The sequence below is a fragment of the Salarias fasciatus genome, chromosome 6 (genome assembly GCF_902148845.1).
Source record: "Salarias fasciatus chromosome 6, fSalaFa1.1, whole genome shotgun sequence".
In the NCBI taxonomy this organism is placed as follows: domain Eukaryota; kingdom Metazoa; phylum Chordata; class Actinopteri; order Blenniiformes; family Blenniidae; genus Salarias; species Salarias fasciatus.
In genome coordinates, this window is record NC_043750.1 from 32,054,637 (window position 1) to 32,070,378 (window position 15,742).

Sequence of the window (15,742 nt, forward strand, 5' to 3'; positions counted from 1 at the left end):
ATGGTGGTGGTGTGAGCCTTCTTAAACCAGACTCAAATTAGCCCTCTGTAGGTTTTCTTCTTTGATTTTGTACATTTTTTATTGAATAATTGTTGTGAATAATGAAATGTTTCATATACGCATTAATGTGTAGAGATGGGTGTATATAATGGAACATGTGTGGATACATGGAAGGAAAGTGAGAGCAGACAAGAGTATTTATCCTGGTAGAGGCTAAATTTGGTGGAAGTGAACATAAACTTTCCTCATATTCAGCTGATCTCCTATTATACACAGTCTTTTTTTTCAAATTTCTACAAATAGGAGACTGGGTTAATGAGAAATGTAAAGAAATATTCCAAGATAAAGCAAAAGAAACTCCTCTTGAAACCCTTTTATGCAATAAAGTAAATCAACAAAAGGAATAAAATCCTCAGTATACAGTATCTGGCTGACTGCCAAAAAAGAGCAACTGAATTCAAGACAGTGTTCAATAAAGTTGTCCTGCAATCAGAGGCAGAGAGTGGGTCTCAGTACAGAGGGGGCGGAGCATTCTCTACATGCCCTTATGACAGTAATTTTACCATTCAAACAATCCCTCATGCTACCATCAAACAACACAGTAATGCTCACTTTCATTGAGCCAAGCAAACCTATATGCCTCAGAAAGCAGAATAAAGTCACAAACCAGTTCACAAACTTGTTCTGAAGAACAAATACACATACACACGCACACACATACAACTGCAGCGTGACAGTTGTCAATCTCAGAGCGTCCGCTGTCCATGGTGCTAAAAACTTAGATAAAAAGTCACGGGCTAAATCTGTACCATCTTTGATACAGCTTAAATATAAAATGAACACAGCTGGTCTAAAATTACACAATCTATTCAGATAGATAGAGACACAGCTATCTATATCTTTTGGAATTCACGTATATTAGAAAAAAAATAGACTCGGAGGTCTCTTATAGTTGAGAGCAACACAAGGCACATTCAGATAGGCAGGTGTTTAAGACCACAGCATTCTGATAAAGATAATATTTTTGAAGGTTTCACTGACCCACCAGTGGCTCCGATGTTAGGTTTTGGGTAGTACCGCTAGCGGCTAGCATAGTGTTTAGCATACTGTTGAACTTCCCTCCAAAGAGTTCAGATCAAGTGCAAAAGAAAAAACTGGTTCATGCCGCACAGCCAATCAGCAGCTCTGATGCATTCATGGACAGTCGTAATGTAAGAATTGGCAAATTGGAGCCCACATGCGTGTACCTTCTCTCACACGCTGCACATTTTATTATAATAATTTATTTAGGAGTAAATGTGAAAGCATCACATGAAACGGGGCCCTATGACCTTGCGGGCCCTGGGGCGACCGCCCCCTTGCCCCCACTCTGGCTCCAACAGCCTGCAATTCATTACAATTTCAAAACACACTATTTTATTTTCACATCACACTGCTCATACACACTGTTGGAGCAGTTTAAGCTCTACAAACAATTGTTTATTTCATATATAATCCCTTCTTTTATTGTCTATTTTTTTCCTTCGTTTTCCTATTTTCTTATTTTTTTTCTTTCCTTCACTTTTACATCTTTCTGTCTCTTCTTTTTTCCTGCTTTTCCCCTCCATTTTTCTTTTAACCTTCGTTTTTCAGTTTTTTGTGTTGTTCCCCCGTTTTTCATTCATTTTTTTCCTACATCACTTTCTTTTGTCTTTTTTCTTTGCCCTTTTTTCTTTTTTCCTGAAAAAAACACATAGAAATTTTTGAAATCACATTTGTGTAACCAATTTTTACTGTATATTTTTCAAAAATATCATTTCATTTCTACTTTATACCCCCCCTTCTTTTTTTCCCCAACAATTCCCAATTCCACCTTTTGTTTTGCAAACCAGTCTTACATAAATGAAATAAAGAATTAAGGAAAGTGTTTATTTATAAATAATTTGATTAACTTATTGCCCAGATTGCATATACTGCATATTACTTTTGCATATTACTCTGTGATTGTTCTCTACTTTAGTAACTTTCAATCCAACTACTTTATTGCTCTTCAGTACATTTTTGGATGGAGTAATAATATCCTAAAACAGACCCAGCTCTGTACGCAGCAATACGATTTTAGAGAGAGAGAGAGAGAGAGAGAGAGAGAGAGAGAGAGAGAGAGAGAGAGAGAGAGAGAGAGAGAGAGAGAGAGAGGAGTCTCCCCCTGCTGGTGGTCCGCGGTCCTGCAGGTGGTCGTCAGCTGACGCAGCGGATTCCTGCTGTGAGTCTGCAGCTTCAGTTCCATCTTCGCCTCGGAGCTTCCAAAGGTAGGACACCTCCACATCTGTCTTTTCTCCATCAGCCTGCCGTGCACGGTGCACGCGGATCCGGGGATGAGGGGGACAGAGTGCAGCAGCAGTTATGTAATAAACGCTTTTCCATGCAGTGGATCCATGTTGTGGTAATGTGATCCAGGGGGGCGCAGGGTGTGTGTGCGGGGGGGCTATGGCGCAGTTTCACAGCAGGATTGTTCGAGTCCTGTCATACTGCCACAGGAGAAAGAAAGAGTCTCTGCAGGAGGATGAGGAGGAGGCATTCATTAAAACGCCCTCAAGCTCTGCAGAGTCATGATCACCTGCTCAGTGCGCCACTGACGCACACTGTCATATTGTTGTCATTTACAGTATTATTATTACTGCCCTGACGGTTGTTATCATTTTTGTATGCTCAAATTACTGTCATAAAGTCAGGTGATTTCAGGGCTGAGTGTTGGAATGAAAAGTTCGTTTTGACATGACCTGAGAAATACACCCAGATGTTTTCTGATTTTCTAATAATAAACAAAAAATAAAAGTAATGCCTTGTATTTGTCATTGTGATGCATTTAAAGATCAATCAGCGTAATTGGGAGGACCGTGGTGCTCCTGCGCAATAAAAAACTGATGCAAAACCACCCTCAGCTTTATCATTCATTATCATTGACAAGATATTTCTTTCATCATACTTCAAATGGTATATCTTTCTCTTTTGTCTTTTGCAATTGTTTCGGAAGTGAATTGAATTGAATATTAAAAGTCAGTTTTTTGTCTTCCTTTTAATTTGGGATACAGTTTGAGCTGTATGGAAGATGCTACATAAACAAACTTTTTCTTAATATTATTATCAACATCATCATCATCATAAAAAGCAACAATCAGATTGTACTTCTGATGGGGGAATTAGGATCCACTTGTTATTAGAATTGGGTGAAATCAAAAATTGATTTATAAAAATAAAGTCATGAAAAATACCACTAAACAGATCAATAATTGTTATTTGTAAAGGATTCCCCGTGAATAAATTCTTCCATCCTTAAAGGTGCATTGAGGAGTTTGCACGTTTTATACGAAACAGCACCCCCTGCAGGCCTTGGGCATAATGCAGCTTAGTGGTGCCTGTGGCTCGCGTGCACGGAAGAGAGGAACTCCTTCCTCGCTCGTTTAGTAGTGCTCAGGTAAAATTTAAGTGTCTTTTACCTGGTGGGGTCTGTGCTGGAGTTGTGGCAGTGCTAGAAGCCAGTCTTTTCTTACTTTCTGGAAGCTCCTGCTCAGTTGTTGCTCACTAAGCATCTGGCGGAGTAATGGCGGACAAGACGAAACTTAACTAGCCGGAGCAAGCATTACGTCATTCCTTTCAAATTCTCTCCAAAAAATGCTGGTGTCGGACCGGCACTGCAACTTTCAAGTGATAATTTAGCGCTGTTAGAGGTACTTGTAATGAATATGTCAGGGCACATTGTACACATCATTAAAAATGCGTAACATATTTATGGTGGAAAATAAGTATTTTTAAGGTTGTAAAACTCCTTAATGCACCTTTAAATTACTTTCTGTGTATCCTTTTGCATTTCAATATTTAATTTTACTTGTGTACATTTTAATCAGCCTCATTTCATATTTCAACATTGTTTTCTATTAATTATAATCAATTCTTTGTGGAACAACACTGAAAAGAAAACTCTGGGATTTGTAGCGGAGCCAGAGTGGGGGCAAGGGGGCGGTCGCCCCAGGACCCACAAGGTCATAGGGCCCCCGTTCCATGTGATGTGTTCACATTTCCTTGTAAATAAATTATTATAATAAAATGTGCCGTGTGTGAGAGAAGGTATACGCGTATGAGTGTTGGCTCCAATTTGCCAATTCTTATATTACGACTGTCCATGAATGCGTCAGAGCTGTAAGCCAGCGCTGATTGGCTGTGCGGCATGAACGAGTTTCTTCTTTGCACTTGATCTGAACTCTTTGGAGGGAAGTTAAACAGTATGCTAAACACTATGCTAGCCGCTAGCGGTACTACCCAAAACCTAACATCGGAGCCATTGGTGAGTCAGTGAAACCTTCAAAAATATTATCTTTATCAGAATGCTGTGGTCTTAAACACCTGCCTATTTGAATGTGCCTTGTGTTGCTCTCAACTATAAGAGACCTCCGAGTCTATTTTTTTTCTAATATACGTGAATTCCAAAAGATATAGATAGCTGTGTCTATATCTATCTGAATAGATTGTGTAATTTTAGACCAGCTGTGTTCATTTTATATTTAGGCTGTATCAAAGATGGTACAGATTTAGCCAGTGACTTTTCATCTAAGTTTTTAGCACCATGGACAGAGGACGCTCTGAGATTGACACACCTGTTCAGGCTGCATCATTTGTGTGTGTGTGTGTTCTTGCGTGTGTATGTGTATTTGTTCTTCAGAACAAGTTTGTGAACTGGTTTGTGACGTTATTCTGCTTTCTGAGGCATATATGTTTGCTTCGCTCAATAAAAGTGAGCATTGGTGTGTTGTTTGATGGTAGGATGAATAATCATAATAATAATAATACATTTTATTTATAGGCGCCTTTCAAGACACTCAAGGTCACCGTACAAGGAAACAAGATAAAAACAGTTTCAAATACATAGGTTAAAACATAAAAAGTGTTAAAAGGAATTTACGAATACAAGTTTACCGGATTAAAACAGAAGGAGGACTGGAGATCAAAGTGAGTAAGCTTGTCTGAACAGGTGGGTTTTGAGAGTGGATTTGAAAATGGGTAATGAGTTGATGTTTCTGATGTCAGGTGGGAGGGAGTTCCAGAGGCGGGGAGCAGAGCGGCTAAAGGCTCTGGAGCCCATGGTGGTCATGCGGGCAGGGGGGATGTTGAGACTGAGAGATGAAGAGGATCTTAAAGACCGGCTGGGTGTGTTTATGTGGAGTCGATCAGTGAGGTACAGAGGGGCAAGGTTATGGAGGGCCTTGAATGTTAACAGAATGGTTTTGTAGATGATACGGTGAGTGACTGGAAGCCAGTGAAGCTGTTGGAGAACTAGGGTGATGTAGTGGAAAGAGGGAGTCCTGGTGATAATCGGGCAGATGCATTCTGGACCATTTGGAGTTTATGGAGGCATTTAAGTGGAAGACCGGAGAGAAGTGAATTACAATAGTCGAGACGGGAGGTGACAAGAGAGTGGACCAGGATGGCGGTGCTGGCAGGAGTGAGGGAGGGACGGAGATGATTAATGTTACGGAGATGAACGTATGCAGATTGGGTGATGTTATTGATGTGAGTTTTAAATGACAGAGTGCCATCGAGGACGACACCCAAACTCTTGACCTGCGGGGAAGGAGAAAAGGTGGAATTATCAATGGTGATGGTGAAGCTATTGATTTTAGTGCGAACTGATTTGGAGCCAGTGAGGAGAACCTCAGTTTTGTCGCTATTCAGTTTGAGAAAATTAGAGGAAACCAGGATTTGATTTCCTGGAGACAGACGCAGAGGGAGGTGGGGGGAGGGTGGAGGTGGGTTTGGAAGAGAGGTAGAGCTGGGTGTCGTCCGCGTAGCAATGAAACTATATGCTATATTTCCGGAATATCTGGCCAAGGGGGAGAGGATAAATGATGAAGAGAAGGGGACCAAGAACAGAGCCTTGGGGAACACCAGAAGAGAGGGGCACAGAATGGGAAGTGAATGTTTTTAACTGAATGCACTGAGTGCGGCCAGAGAGATATGATGTAAAACAGTCCAGGGGTGTGCCAGATAAACCAATAGATGCCAGTCTAAGGAGAAGGATGGAATGAGAGATGGTGTCAAAAGCTGCACTCAGGTCTAGAAGGATGGGGATGGATAAAAGTCCGGAATCTGCTGCCATCAGGAGGTCGTTGGTTATTTTAAGTAGAGCGGTTTCTGTGCTGTGGTGGGGACGAAAACCAGATTGGAATTGCTCAAAGAGGCTGTTATTGGAGAGGTGAGAGTGGATTTGGGAGACAACTTTTTTCTCCAGAATTTTTGAGAGAAATGGCACATTAGAAATGGGACCAAGGTTATGAAGTTATTGGGGTCAGAACCAGGTTTTTTGAGAATTGGAGTTATTGCAGCGGATTTCAGAGGCGATGGAACAGAACCAGAAGTGAGGGAGGAGTGGATGATCAAGTCAAGTCAGATCACTTTTATTTATATAGCACATTTATAAACAGCTTAGCCATACCAAAGTGCTTCACAAGGGCAATGAGCAAACAATAAAACAATCAGAGAGGTGAAAAGGTGAAAAGGTAAAAAGTCAAAAGTAATCAGCAATCATTAAAACACATCTCAAAATCAGACACAAAAAAACTAAAAACAAGGTAAGACCTAGCTGAAGGCCAAAGAAAAGCGGTGGGTCTTCAGAAGGGACTTAAAGATTCCCACAGAGTCGGCTGCTCGGATGTGGAGGGGAATGGAGTTCCAGAGTCTAGGGGCCGCCACAGAAAAGGCTCTGTCCCCCCTGGTTTTTAACCTAGACCTAGGAACAGCGAGAAGGCGTTGATCAGCCGACCGTAATGCTCTGGACGGGGTGAACGGGTGGAGAAGATCGGCCAGGTACGGAGGGGCAAGCTGATGAAGTGATTTGAAAACTGTTAGAAGGATTTTAAAGTCAATGCGGTAGCGGATCGGGAGCCAGTGAAGGGAACCGGGGTGATATGAGCATGTTTTCTGGTGCAGGTAAGGAGTCGAGCGGCAGAGTTCTGAACAAGCTGTAAGCGGTGAAGTTGGGTTTTATCAATACCGGTGTAAAGACTATTGCAATAGTCCAAGTTAGAGGTAACAAAGGCGTGCATGGCCTGCTCTAACCCTGCCTGGAGAAGGTAAGCTTTATTCTTTGCCAAAGTCCTCAGACTGAAAAAACTTCTTCTGACGACTGCACTGATCTGCTGTTCGAACTTGAGAGAACTGTCAAAAATCACACCCAGATTCCTCACAGCTGGCTTGGACTTCATGGCAAGAGGACCCAGAGCGTTGAAGTAAAGAGCTGGAGGAGTTTTGCCAAACACAATAACCTCTGTCTTATCTTCATTGAGGTTGAGGAAGTTGGCTGTCATCCATGCCTTAATGTCTGACATGCAGTCAAGCAGAGGCTGGAGAGCAGCAGGGTCGTCGACCTTGAAGGGGAGGTAAAGCTGGACGTCATCTGCACAGCAGTGGAAGGAGATATTATATTTGGTTATGATATCTCCTAAGGGCAGTGTGTACAAAATAAATAAAATGGGGCCTAGGGGATGGAGCCTTGAGGCACACCACAGGAGAGGGGGGCTGCAGAAGAGGTGAATTCTCCCAGCTGCACAGAGAAGCTCCTGTCAGTCAGGTAGGAACGGAAAAACTCCAGGACTGTACCCTTGATGCCTAGGTGTTCAAGGCGAGACAACAGGACCCTGTGGTCCACTGTATCGAAAGTGGAAGTGAGATCTAGGAGCACCGGGACACAACCAGTGGACAGGATGCAGTTAACTAATGAGAGGAGGAAGGGGGCAACTGAATCAAGGACTGTTGGATCCTTGAGTAGACGCAAGGGTAGACAGTCAGAAGAGCAGTTTGAAGGCTGCAAGTGCCTGACTATGGCAGAAAGGGAGGCTAGTGAAGCGGGCTCAAATTGTGAGAAAGTTGCTGACAAAGGGGCAGTAGGGGGCCTGAGTGCAGCTATCTTGCTGATAAAGAATTGTTGAAAGCTATCACAGAGGGCAGGAGAGGGCATGATGGGGGGATCATTGCGGGGGTTGATGAGGGAGTTCAAAGTGTGAAAAAGAACCTGGGGTTTGTGACAGTTTGAAGAGATCAGAGTGGAAATGTGCTGTGACTTGGCATATTTAATAGCTCGATGTTAGTCTGTCAAGCAACTGCGGAGAATTTGAAGGGAGACGTGGAGGCGGTCCTTCTTCCATTTGTGCTCAGCGCGTCTGCAGTTGCGCCTGAGGGCACGTGTGGAGGCATTTAGCCATGGAGTGGCCTGAGTTTTGTGGCGCTTGGACTTAAGGGGGCCAATTGAGTCCAGGATTTTTGTGCAAGCTGAGGAGAACATGAAGAAAAGCTCATCAGCAGGAGTTCCAACTATAGGGTCTGGAGGCAGCCTACACACCCTGAAAGTGGCAGAGAACTGCTCAGCAGTAGATGAGTTCAGAAAGCGTGATACTTGTTTAGGGGCCTTGTAGGAACTACCTGAGCATTGTATTGAGACAGAGAACAGAATTGGGGAGTGGTCAGAAAAAGCCATGGGACAGATTTCATTAACAGAAACGGAAACGCCATGGACTAAGACGAGATCAAGTGTGTGGCCCTTTTCGTGGGAGGGGCCATCAACAGCTTAAACGAGACTGAATGAATTAAGTAAGTTTGAAAAATCCTGGGACAGAGGCTGCGAGACACAACAAACATGGACATTGAAATCACCACAGATAATAAAATTGTCATATCTGACCACAAGCCCAGACAGAAAATCAGCAAAGTCAGAGATGAAGTCCTTATTGAATTTGGGGGGGGCGGTAGACCTCTGCACACAGAAGAGGGGGGGACAGATTTAGCTCCAGCAGTTGCAGGATGATGTCAGTGATCAGAGGTGACAGGGAGGGGAGGCAGGCTTTGATCAGAGGTGTTGGAAGAGGGTCAAGTTGACAGGTGGATGATTTTGAATTTCTGATTAGTTCACAAATTTCAGCAGACGAGGGAAGGTGGAAATGAGAAAGTGGCTGAGAGATGGAAACTAAGGGATCAGAGGGAGATAAACTGGAGGAAGTGTCAGAGGTCAGTTGCTGGTGGATATTATCATTTTTTGCAGTGAAGAAGCTCATGTGTGAATTGCAGTAGCTGCTGGAGTAAAGATGAGGGGGGAAGGTATCTGGAGGGCGCAAGGAGTTATGAATGAGAGAAAACAAAGTCCGGGTGTTCCCATCTCCTGCACTGATGAGACCTGAGTATGGAGACTGTTATTGTAGTGGGAAACCAGTTCATCAGTAGTAGAGGTGGTGCTGATGGTGGGGAGTGCTTTGATGTCCAAGGTCAGAGAAGTTGGATTAATGTCCTTGATGTTACGAAATGTCATTATACGTGAAGGTTTGGTAGTGGAGATTATCAAATTTAAATTAAATGAGATAAACAGATGGTCGGAGATGGGGAGATATGAAGAAGAGCAGTTAGAGGGGGATACACCGGAGCAACAGACCAGATCAAGAATATGACCTTTGGAATGGGTGGGGAAATTAATATGTTGTTGAAAGCCAAAACTGTCCAGGCATGATGAGAAGTCCATAGTGAGAGAGTGATTCGTATTGTCCATGTGAATATTAAAAGAGGTATTGTCTGAATGGTAAAATTACTATCATAAGGGCCCATCGAGAAGGCTCCATCCCCTCTGTACTGAGACCCACGCTCTGCCTCTGTCTGGGATTATGAAGTCTTTTCTATTCTGTTCTCTTCTATTCAATTCGCCTAAGATGAAAGAGTGTTAACAGTGACATCTCCTGGACATTTATAATACTGCATGTGCTCATTTTGTCTCTTTTCAGATGTAAAACAATGGAAACTTTTTTTTCTTGGATTTTCTTATATTTAATATTTTCAAGAGTTTTTTTCTGAATTTTATATATCAATATATCTATATATTTAGATATCTTTATATTTATTATGGAAACGTTTTTTTAGCTAAATGTTTGTCAATAAAGTTTTTCAACATTAAAAAAAACTCATTCACGGACTCCTGCTTCTGAAAGAAAATTAACCAAGGACGATAAAATAAAGGTAAAATAAAGATAAACTTTCTGTTTTACACTGCAGTAAGATATCATTTGACTTAAAACTTTATTTTTGAAAAAATTGATTAACCTCAGTTTTAGATTTTAAAATGGAACTTTTTATGAGAGTAAGTCCCGCGCCGGATTTTAAACACGTTTTTGATGTTTTAGTACTCATAATACCATTTTTATGGTAACAGATTGTTTTACTGGTTATACTTGTTCTGTTTAATCTTAATTCAAACGTCAAACCTCAATATTTGTTTTACTGCTAACATGCTAAGCTAAGTCGCGTGGGGCCTAGTGAGCCATTTACAATACACATTCCATTAAATAAGTCCATAAAAGTCTTGTGATAGTCTTAATATTGCATTATTACTAACGCACGAGACAATGTTTTCCGTTAATTGGTTGAATTAAAGATAAAATTAGATTAATTATCTGTATTATATCTAAATGAATGCTAAGGGAAGTGGAATATATGCCACAGATTTCAGTTTATGGTTCAAATTGCTGTATAAAATGTATGTAATTTACTGAAAATGTTAATCTATTGAGAGGTTTGGATATTCCCTGCTCCATTTATGAAAACATGAGGCTTTTATGCAAGAATGAGATCATAAGATGATCTTGAAAGTGCAGCTTTTTTAGTTTGAGGAGTGGAAAATGAAACCTCAGAGGTGAATTCATCTTATTTCAACATCTCCATTCGTAGCAGGACAATTCAAAATGCTTTAAATTACAGTGAAATACAGTAAAATGAGGAAGTGAAACGATGCATCCTTAATAAAATAGGAGAAGGGAAACAAAGCTGAAAGTGAGGAGTGGAGCTGTACTCTCTACTACTCTACTCCAGTAGTAGAGAAGTGAAGCTGCCTTTAAGTTGAGAGGTTGCATGTCCTGTACAGAATATTGGAATTTATTCATGAAAATGTGGTTTAATTTACAGTGCCCATGATGCAAAACTTCACTTTTTTTTGTAATGTTTATGATTATGTGTGGTTTGAACTGGTGTAAGCTGCTGTTGTGCTCATCTGCCTTCACATGACTTATGCAGACTTGATTATGAGTAGGTTCATAAGAAGTAAATTCAGCTTTATATGTTGTAACTCTGGCATGTTTCTTAACTTTCTACCAGAACACATTCAACTTTTCTCAGCGCTCCATGAGATCACTTCAACTGCAGAAACTTTACAGTTTCCAGCAGATCATTGTAATTAAACAGCGTTTGAAATGCACAGAATCCTCATTTGAATCGTCGTCTTTGCACGGGGTGTTAATATTAGTTGATTACTTGCAAAATGTATGCAGACTGAAAGTACAATCAGTTTATAGAGTTAAGCTTTCAAGTAAATTAGGGTCTAAAAATGTTCAAATGTTCATGTCATGTACAGAACTAATAAAACTGAATCAGTTCAGTTTTAATGTAAACGTGTGAAAATGTGCTTGTTGTCCATGTTTCTGATTCCCAAGGGTCTGTCTGTGTCTTCCAGAGCGAGCCGCCATGGGGAAGGAGAAGCTCCACATTAATATCGTGGTCATCGGGCATGTGGACTCCGGGAAGTCCACCACCACCGGGCACCTGATCTACAAGTGTGGAGGTATCGACAAGAGGACCATCGAGAAGTTCGAGAAGGAAGCTGCTGAGGTCAGGCTCACGATCTGTGTGTGTGAGTGTGTGTGTGTGTGTGAAGTGAGAACAGTTAAAAAAAACATTAAGACAGTAAAACGGCAAAAAAAAAAACAGGAACTGGAAAGTCTTGATAAAACCTCAGGAGTTGTATCAGATGAATGGTTCCCAGGGTTCTCTGTGAGCATGTGTGTGTAGTTTCACCTCAAGAACAACAGCACCCACTCGTCACATCTTGAAAGCTACGTCATTCAGCGTTTTCCATGTAGCCGGACATTGGTTTCAAAACGTTTCAGTGTAAATGCCAAACTTTTGATTTCACTTGAAACTTTGTCGAGTAGATTATTGCTGGTGGGAGTTGTTTCAGTGCTGCTAACAGAAAATAAGTCCATGAAGTGAAATTAAAGGATGCAGAAAAAAAAAGAAAACATAAATATAGACCAAATGAAAAACAGTCTCACAGTATAACCTAAACGCACTGTTGCATCACATTCTGTTAATTCATGCTGTGAATTACAGATTTTCTCCTAAATTTATGATATCAATCAAAGACTCAATGTTTTTGTTTTCTTCTGCCAGATGGGAAAAGGTTCCTTCAAATACGCCTGGGTTCTGGATAAACTGAAGGCGGAGCGTGAGCGCGGCATCACCATCGACATTTCTCTGTGGAAGTTCGAGACCAGCAAATACTACGTGACCATCATCGACGCTCCGGGACACAGAGACTTCATCAAGAACATGATCACCGGGACCTCTCAGGTACGAAGCCTCTCGCCTCAGCAGTACCAGCTCCGGAGGGGAGGAGGCTCCTCTTTAATGCCTCTCTCCTCCTTCAGGCCGACTGCGCCGTGCTTATTGTGGCCGCCGGCGTCGGCGAGTTCGAGGCCGGCATCTCCAAGAACGGGCAGACCCGCGAGCACGCCCTGCTGGCCTACACGCTGGGCGTGAAGCAGCTCATCGTGGGCATCAACAAGATGGACTCCACCGAGCCCAACTACAGCCAGAAGCGCTACGAGGAGATCGTGAAGGAGGTCAGCACCTACATCAAGAAGATCGGATACAACCCGGACACCGTGGCCTTCGTGCCCATCTCCGGCTGGAACGGAGACAACATGCTGGAGCCCAGCCCCAACGTGAGTCTGGGTTCACAACATCATCCTGTCAGGCCGTGTTTCTCATTGTGCATGAGGATTTCAGAAAAGTAGCTTTTTTTCCGTAGATGACTTGGTTCAAAGGCTGGAAGATCAACCGTAAAGACGGGAACGCCTCCGGCACCACCCTGCTGGAGGCTCTGGATGCCATCCAGCCCCCCACCCGTCCCACCGATAAGCCGCTCCGCCTGCCTCTGCAGGACGTCTACAAGATCGGAGGTGAGGCGTCCTGAGGGCGTCCTGCGTCCCACTTCTCAGAAGTATTTGAGGAATGAGGTCTTGGAGGAACTCCCCGCGGCTCTTTCTGTCCTAAATGCTCCTGCTGTGCGTTTCTCTTCTTCCTCTCTTGCAGGTATCGGTACGGTCCCGGTGGGCCGAGTTGAAACCGGAGTCCTCAAGCCCGGCATGGTGGTGACCTTTGCCCCCGTCAACGTGACCACGGAGGTGAAGTCGGTGGAGATGCACCACGAGGCGCTGACCGAGGCTCTGCCCGGGGACAACGTCGGCTTCAACGTGAAGAACGTGTCGGTGAAGGACATCCGCCGAGGCAACGTGGCCGGAGACAGCAGGAACGACCCCCCACAGGAGGCGGCCGGCTTCACCTCGCAGGTCTGCTGCCACCGTGACGAACTCTTCCTCCTCCTCCTCCTCCTCCGCCCGGGGCCTCACCTCTCTCTGCTGCTCGGCAGGTGATCATCCTGAACCACCCGGGGCAGATCAGTGCCGGATACGCCCCGGTGCTGGACTGCCACACCGCGCACATCGCCTGCAAGTTCGCCGAGCTGAAGGAGAAGATCGACCGGCGCTCCGGGAAGAAGCTGGAAGACAACCCCAAGTTCCTGAAGTCTGGAGACGCCGCCATCGTGGACATGATCCCCGGCAAGCCCATGTGTGTGGAGAGCTTCTCGGAGTATCCCCCGCTGGGTACGCTTCCTCCCGAAACACACTCCTAGTAACTCAATCAGGCTTCATTGGTCATTAAACTCACATTACTTGTTTGTGGATTGAAATTATACCAATAGCAGGTTCACTCCTTTCTCCAACACTTCAAAATTCACGTCAGAATAACGGGCGCTCTCATGTGGCTCCTCCTCAGGGCGCTTCGCCGTCCGTGACATGCGTCAGACGGTGGCGGTGGGCGTGATCAAAGGCGTGGAGAAGAAAGCCCCCACCAGCGGCAAGATCACGAAGTCTGCACAGAAGGCGCAGAAGGCCAAATGAACGTTGTGCTGGGCTGCTGGCCCAAACGCTCACCGTGGCCGAAGACCCTCCAACAGCCCACCCCTCCTGCACTCCATAGTCAACATCTGGTCTATTATCACAATGCATCGCAAAAGCAGACGAAGGAAAAAAAGAGAAGAAAATCCAGGTTAAAGATGCCGTTCCATGTGTCAGAGGTTCCTCTCGGTTGGAGTAAACCTTGAGCTGCGCATCAGTCCAGTTCAGAAAACCCGTAAAGAGGTTGTTCCATTAGCAGCAGCTTGTTGAAGCAATGCTCTATGCTCTAGCTTTAAATAAAACGTGTACGCTCAGTAGCTGGAGATAGATTAACTTGTTGCATGTTCGCTGTTTGCACTTTAACCAGCTTCAGAAACTGTGAAACCGTCACGCTTCAGCACTTTGTTCCCCTTCTGCTTCCTCGTAGCTGCCCTGATGAATGTTACCGTTCAGTTCATGCACCTTAACCATGATTCTTTGTGAGCACACGTTCATAAAAAGTAAAGACATTTAAACAGTCCTGGTGTCTTTGTTTCAGTTTGGTTAAAAAACAAACAAAAAAAAAAAACAGTACTTTGATTTGATTGATTGAGGTCAAAAGCTGCAAAGCCTCAAGGAACAGAACTGAACATGTTGTAGACAAAGACCTGAAGCTCCAAGAAACACTTGAAATGTCGGGGTTCCAAATTCACATTTCATTTTAATATGCTCTGATTTACACGGACACAGTAGACTCAGGCTTTTCTGTAGAATTTCCTTTATTGATGAATGAGAATAAAAGTCCACTTGCATTTTCATTACATTACAGGCTTCATAAATCGAACTGAGATTATTACTAGTCTGTAAATAAGTGCACATAATTTAAATAAATTAAAAAGAAATGAGACAGAATGTTTACAGGCCTGTCTTTATGCCCAGTAGCAAAATGATGTCTGATTAAAAATAGAACTAACTGTAAAATGCCTCAAGTTAGAACATTTACAAGGAGGGAGAAGAAAACAAAAGACAGTGCAACCGTTTTTCCTGATGCACTTTTCAGGAAAACTGAAGGGACAGAGTTGAATATGCACCACAAAAGCAAGGCACCGATTAAACTGGATGTACTGCACATTTTTCATATCAGAGCCGGGGTCGCTTTATTTTCTTCTGTTGCAATCAGTTTGAACCATAAATAGCCATTTGACTTGAGAGAGCATTCATCCTCAGATATAGTTAAGATTGGGACATGACAGCCTCTTCATGCAAAATATACTGGAGGAAAGTAAAATCTATTTGTTGCCCAGGAGCACGTGCTCATCTGTGGGATCATTGAGGTACTGCAAGCGAAGGAGGGTGATTGACCACCAGAGGCTTCGGAGGGTAGAACTGAATGACCTTCTTGTGTCGTAATTTTCCTAAAACTAGAATAGATCCGCTTTCCGGTTCTGACTCTGTACCATGCAGCAGGAGGAGGAGAACGGTGAGTAATCATCTTAATGTCACTGCTCAGCAGTTCAAGCAATAGATGTTCTGTTTCTACTACAAAGCATTACATTCTGCAGCAAGTTCACTTCAAGGAAGCAAAAAAAAGAAGAAAAAAAAACACAGTCCACTGTATGAAAACATTAACTATGATTTAAATAAGTTTTGGAAAAACCTTCCTTTCACGTAAAAACACAGCAGCAAAAAGCTGCCGACTGCAACACAAAGTTAAGAGTCTTCTCAGTGTTTCTTGTTTCCGCACAAAA

At 43.2% G+C, this 15,742-nt stretch overlaps 1 protein-coding gene across 1 annotated transcript; it reads left to right on the forward strand.

Annotated features, from left to right (window-relative positions):
- Window positions 1-2,192: 2,192 nt before the first annotated feature.
- LOC115389638 (elongation factor 1-alpha 1) lies at window positions 2,193-14,155 on the forward strand. Its single transcript, XM_030093126.1, has 8 exons — window positions 2,193-2,288; window positions 11,510-11,664; window positions 12,226-12,405; window positions 12,483-12,779; window positions 12,866-13,016; window positions 13,150-13,406; window positions 13,487-13,721; window positions 13,894-14,155. The coding sequence occupies exons 2-8, from the start codon at window positions 11,521-11,523 to the stop codon at window positions 14,016-14,018; spliced, it is 1,389 nt and encodes a 462-aa protein (XP_029948986.1). The 5' UTR covers window positions 2,193-2,288; window positions 11,510-11,520; the 3' UTR covers window positions 14,019-14,155.
- Window positions 14,156-15,742: the final 1,587 nt, after the last annotated feature.

Bases quoted from the DNA above. Each gene is read 5' to 3' on its own strand.
- LOC115389638 (XM_030093126.1), top strand. From the start codon at position 11,521: ATGGGGAAGGAGAAGCTCCACATTAATATCGTGGTCATCGGGCATGTG. The intron at 11,665-12,225 runs GTCAGGCTCACG...TTCTTCTGCCAG, and splicing joins TCGAGAAGGAAGCTGCTGAG to ATGGGAAAAGGTTCCTTCAA. The intron at 12,406-12,482 runs GTACGAAGCCTC...CTCCTCCTTCAG, and splicing joins TGATCACCGGGACCTCTCAG to GCCGACTGCGCCGTGCTTAT.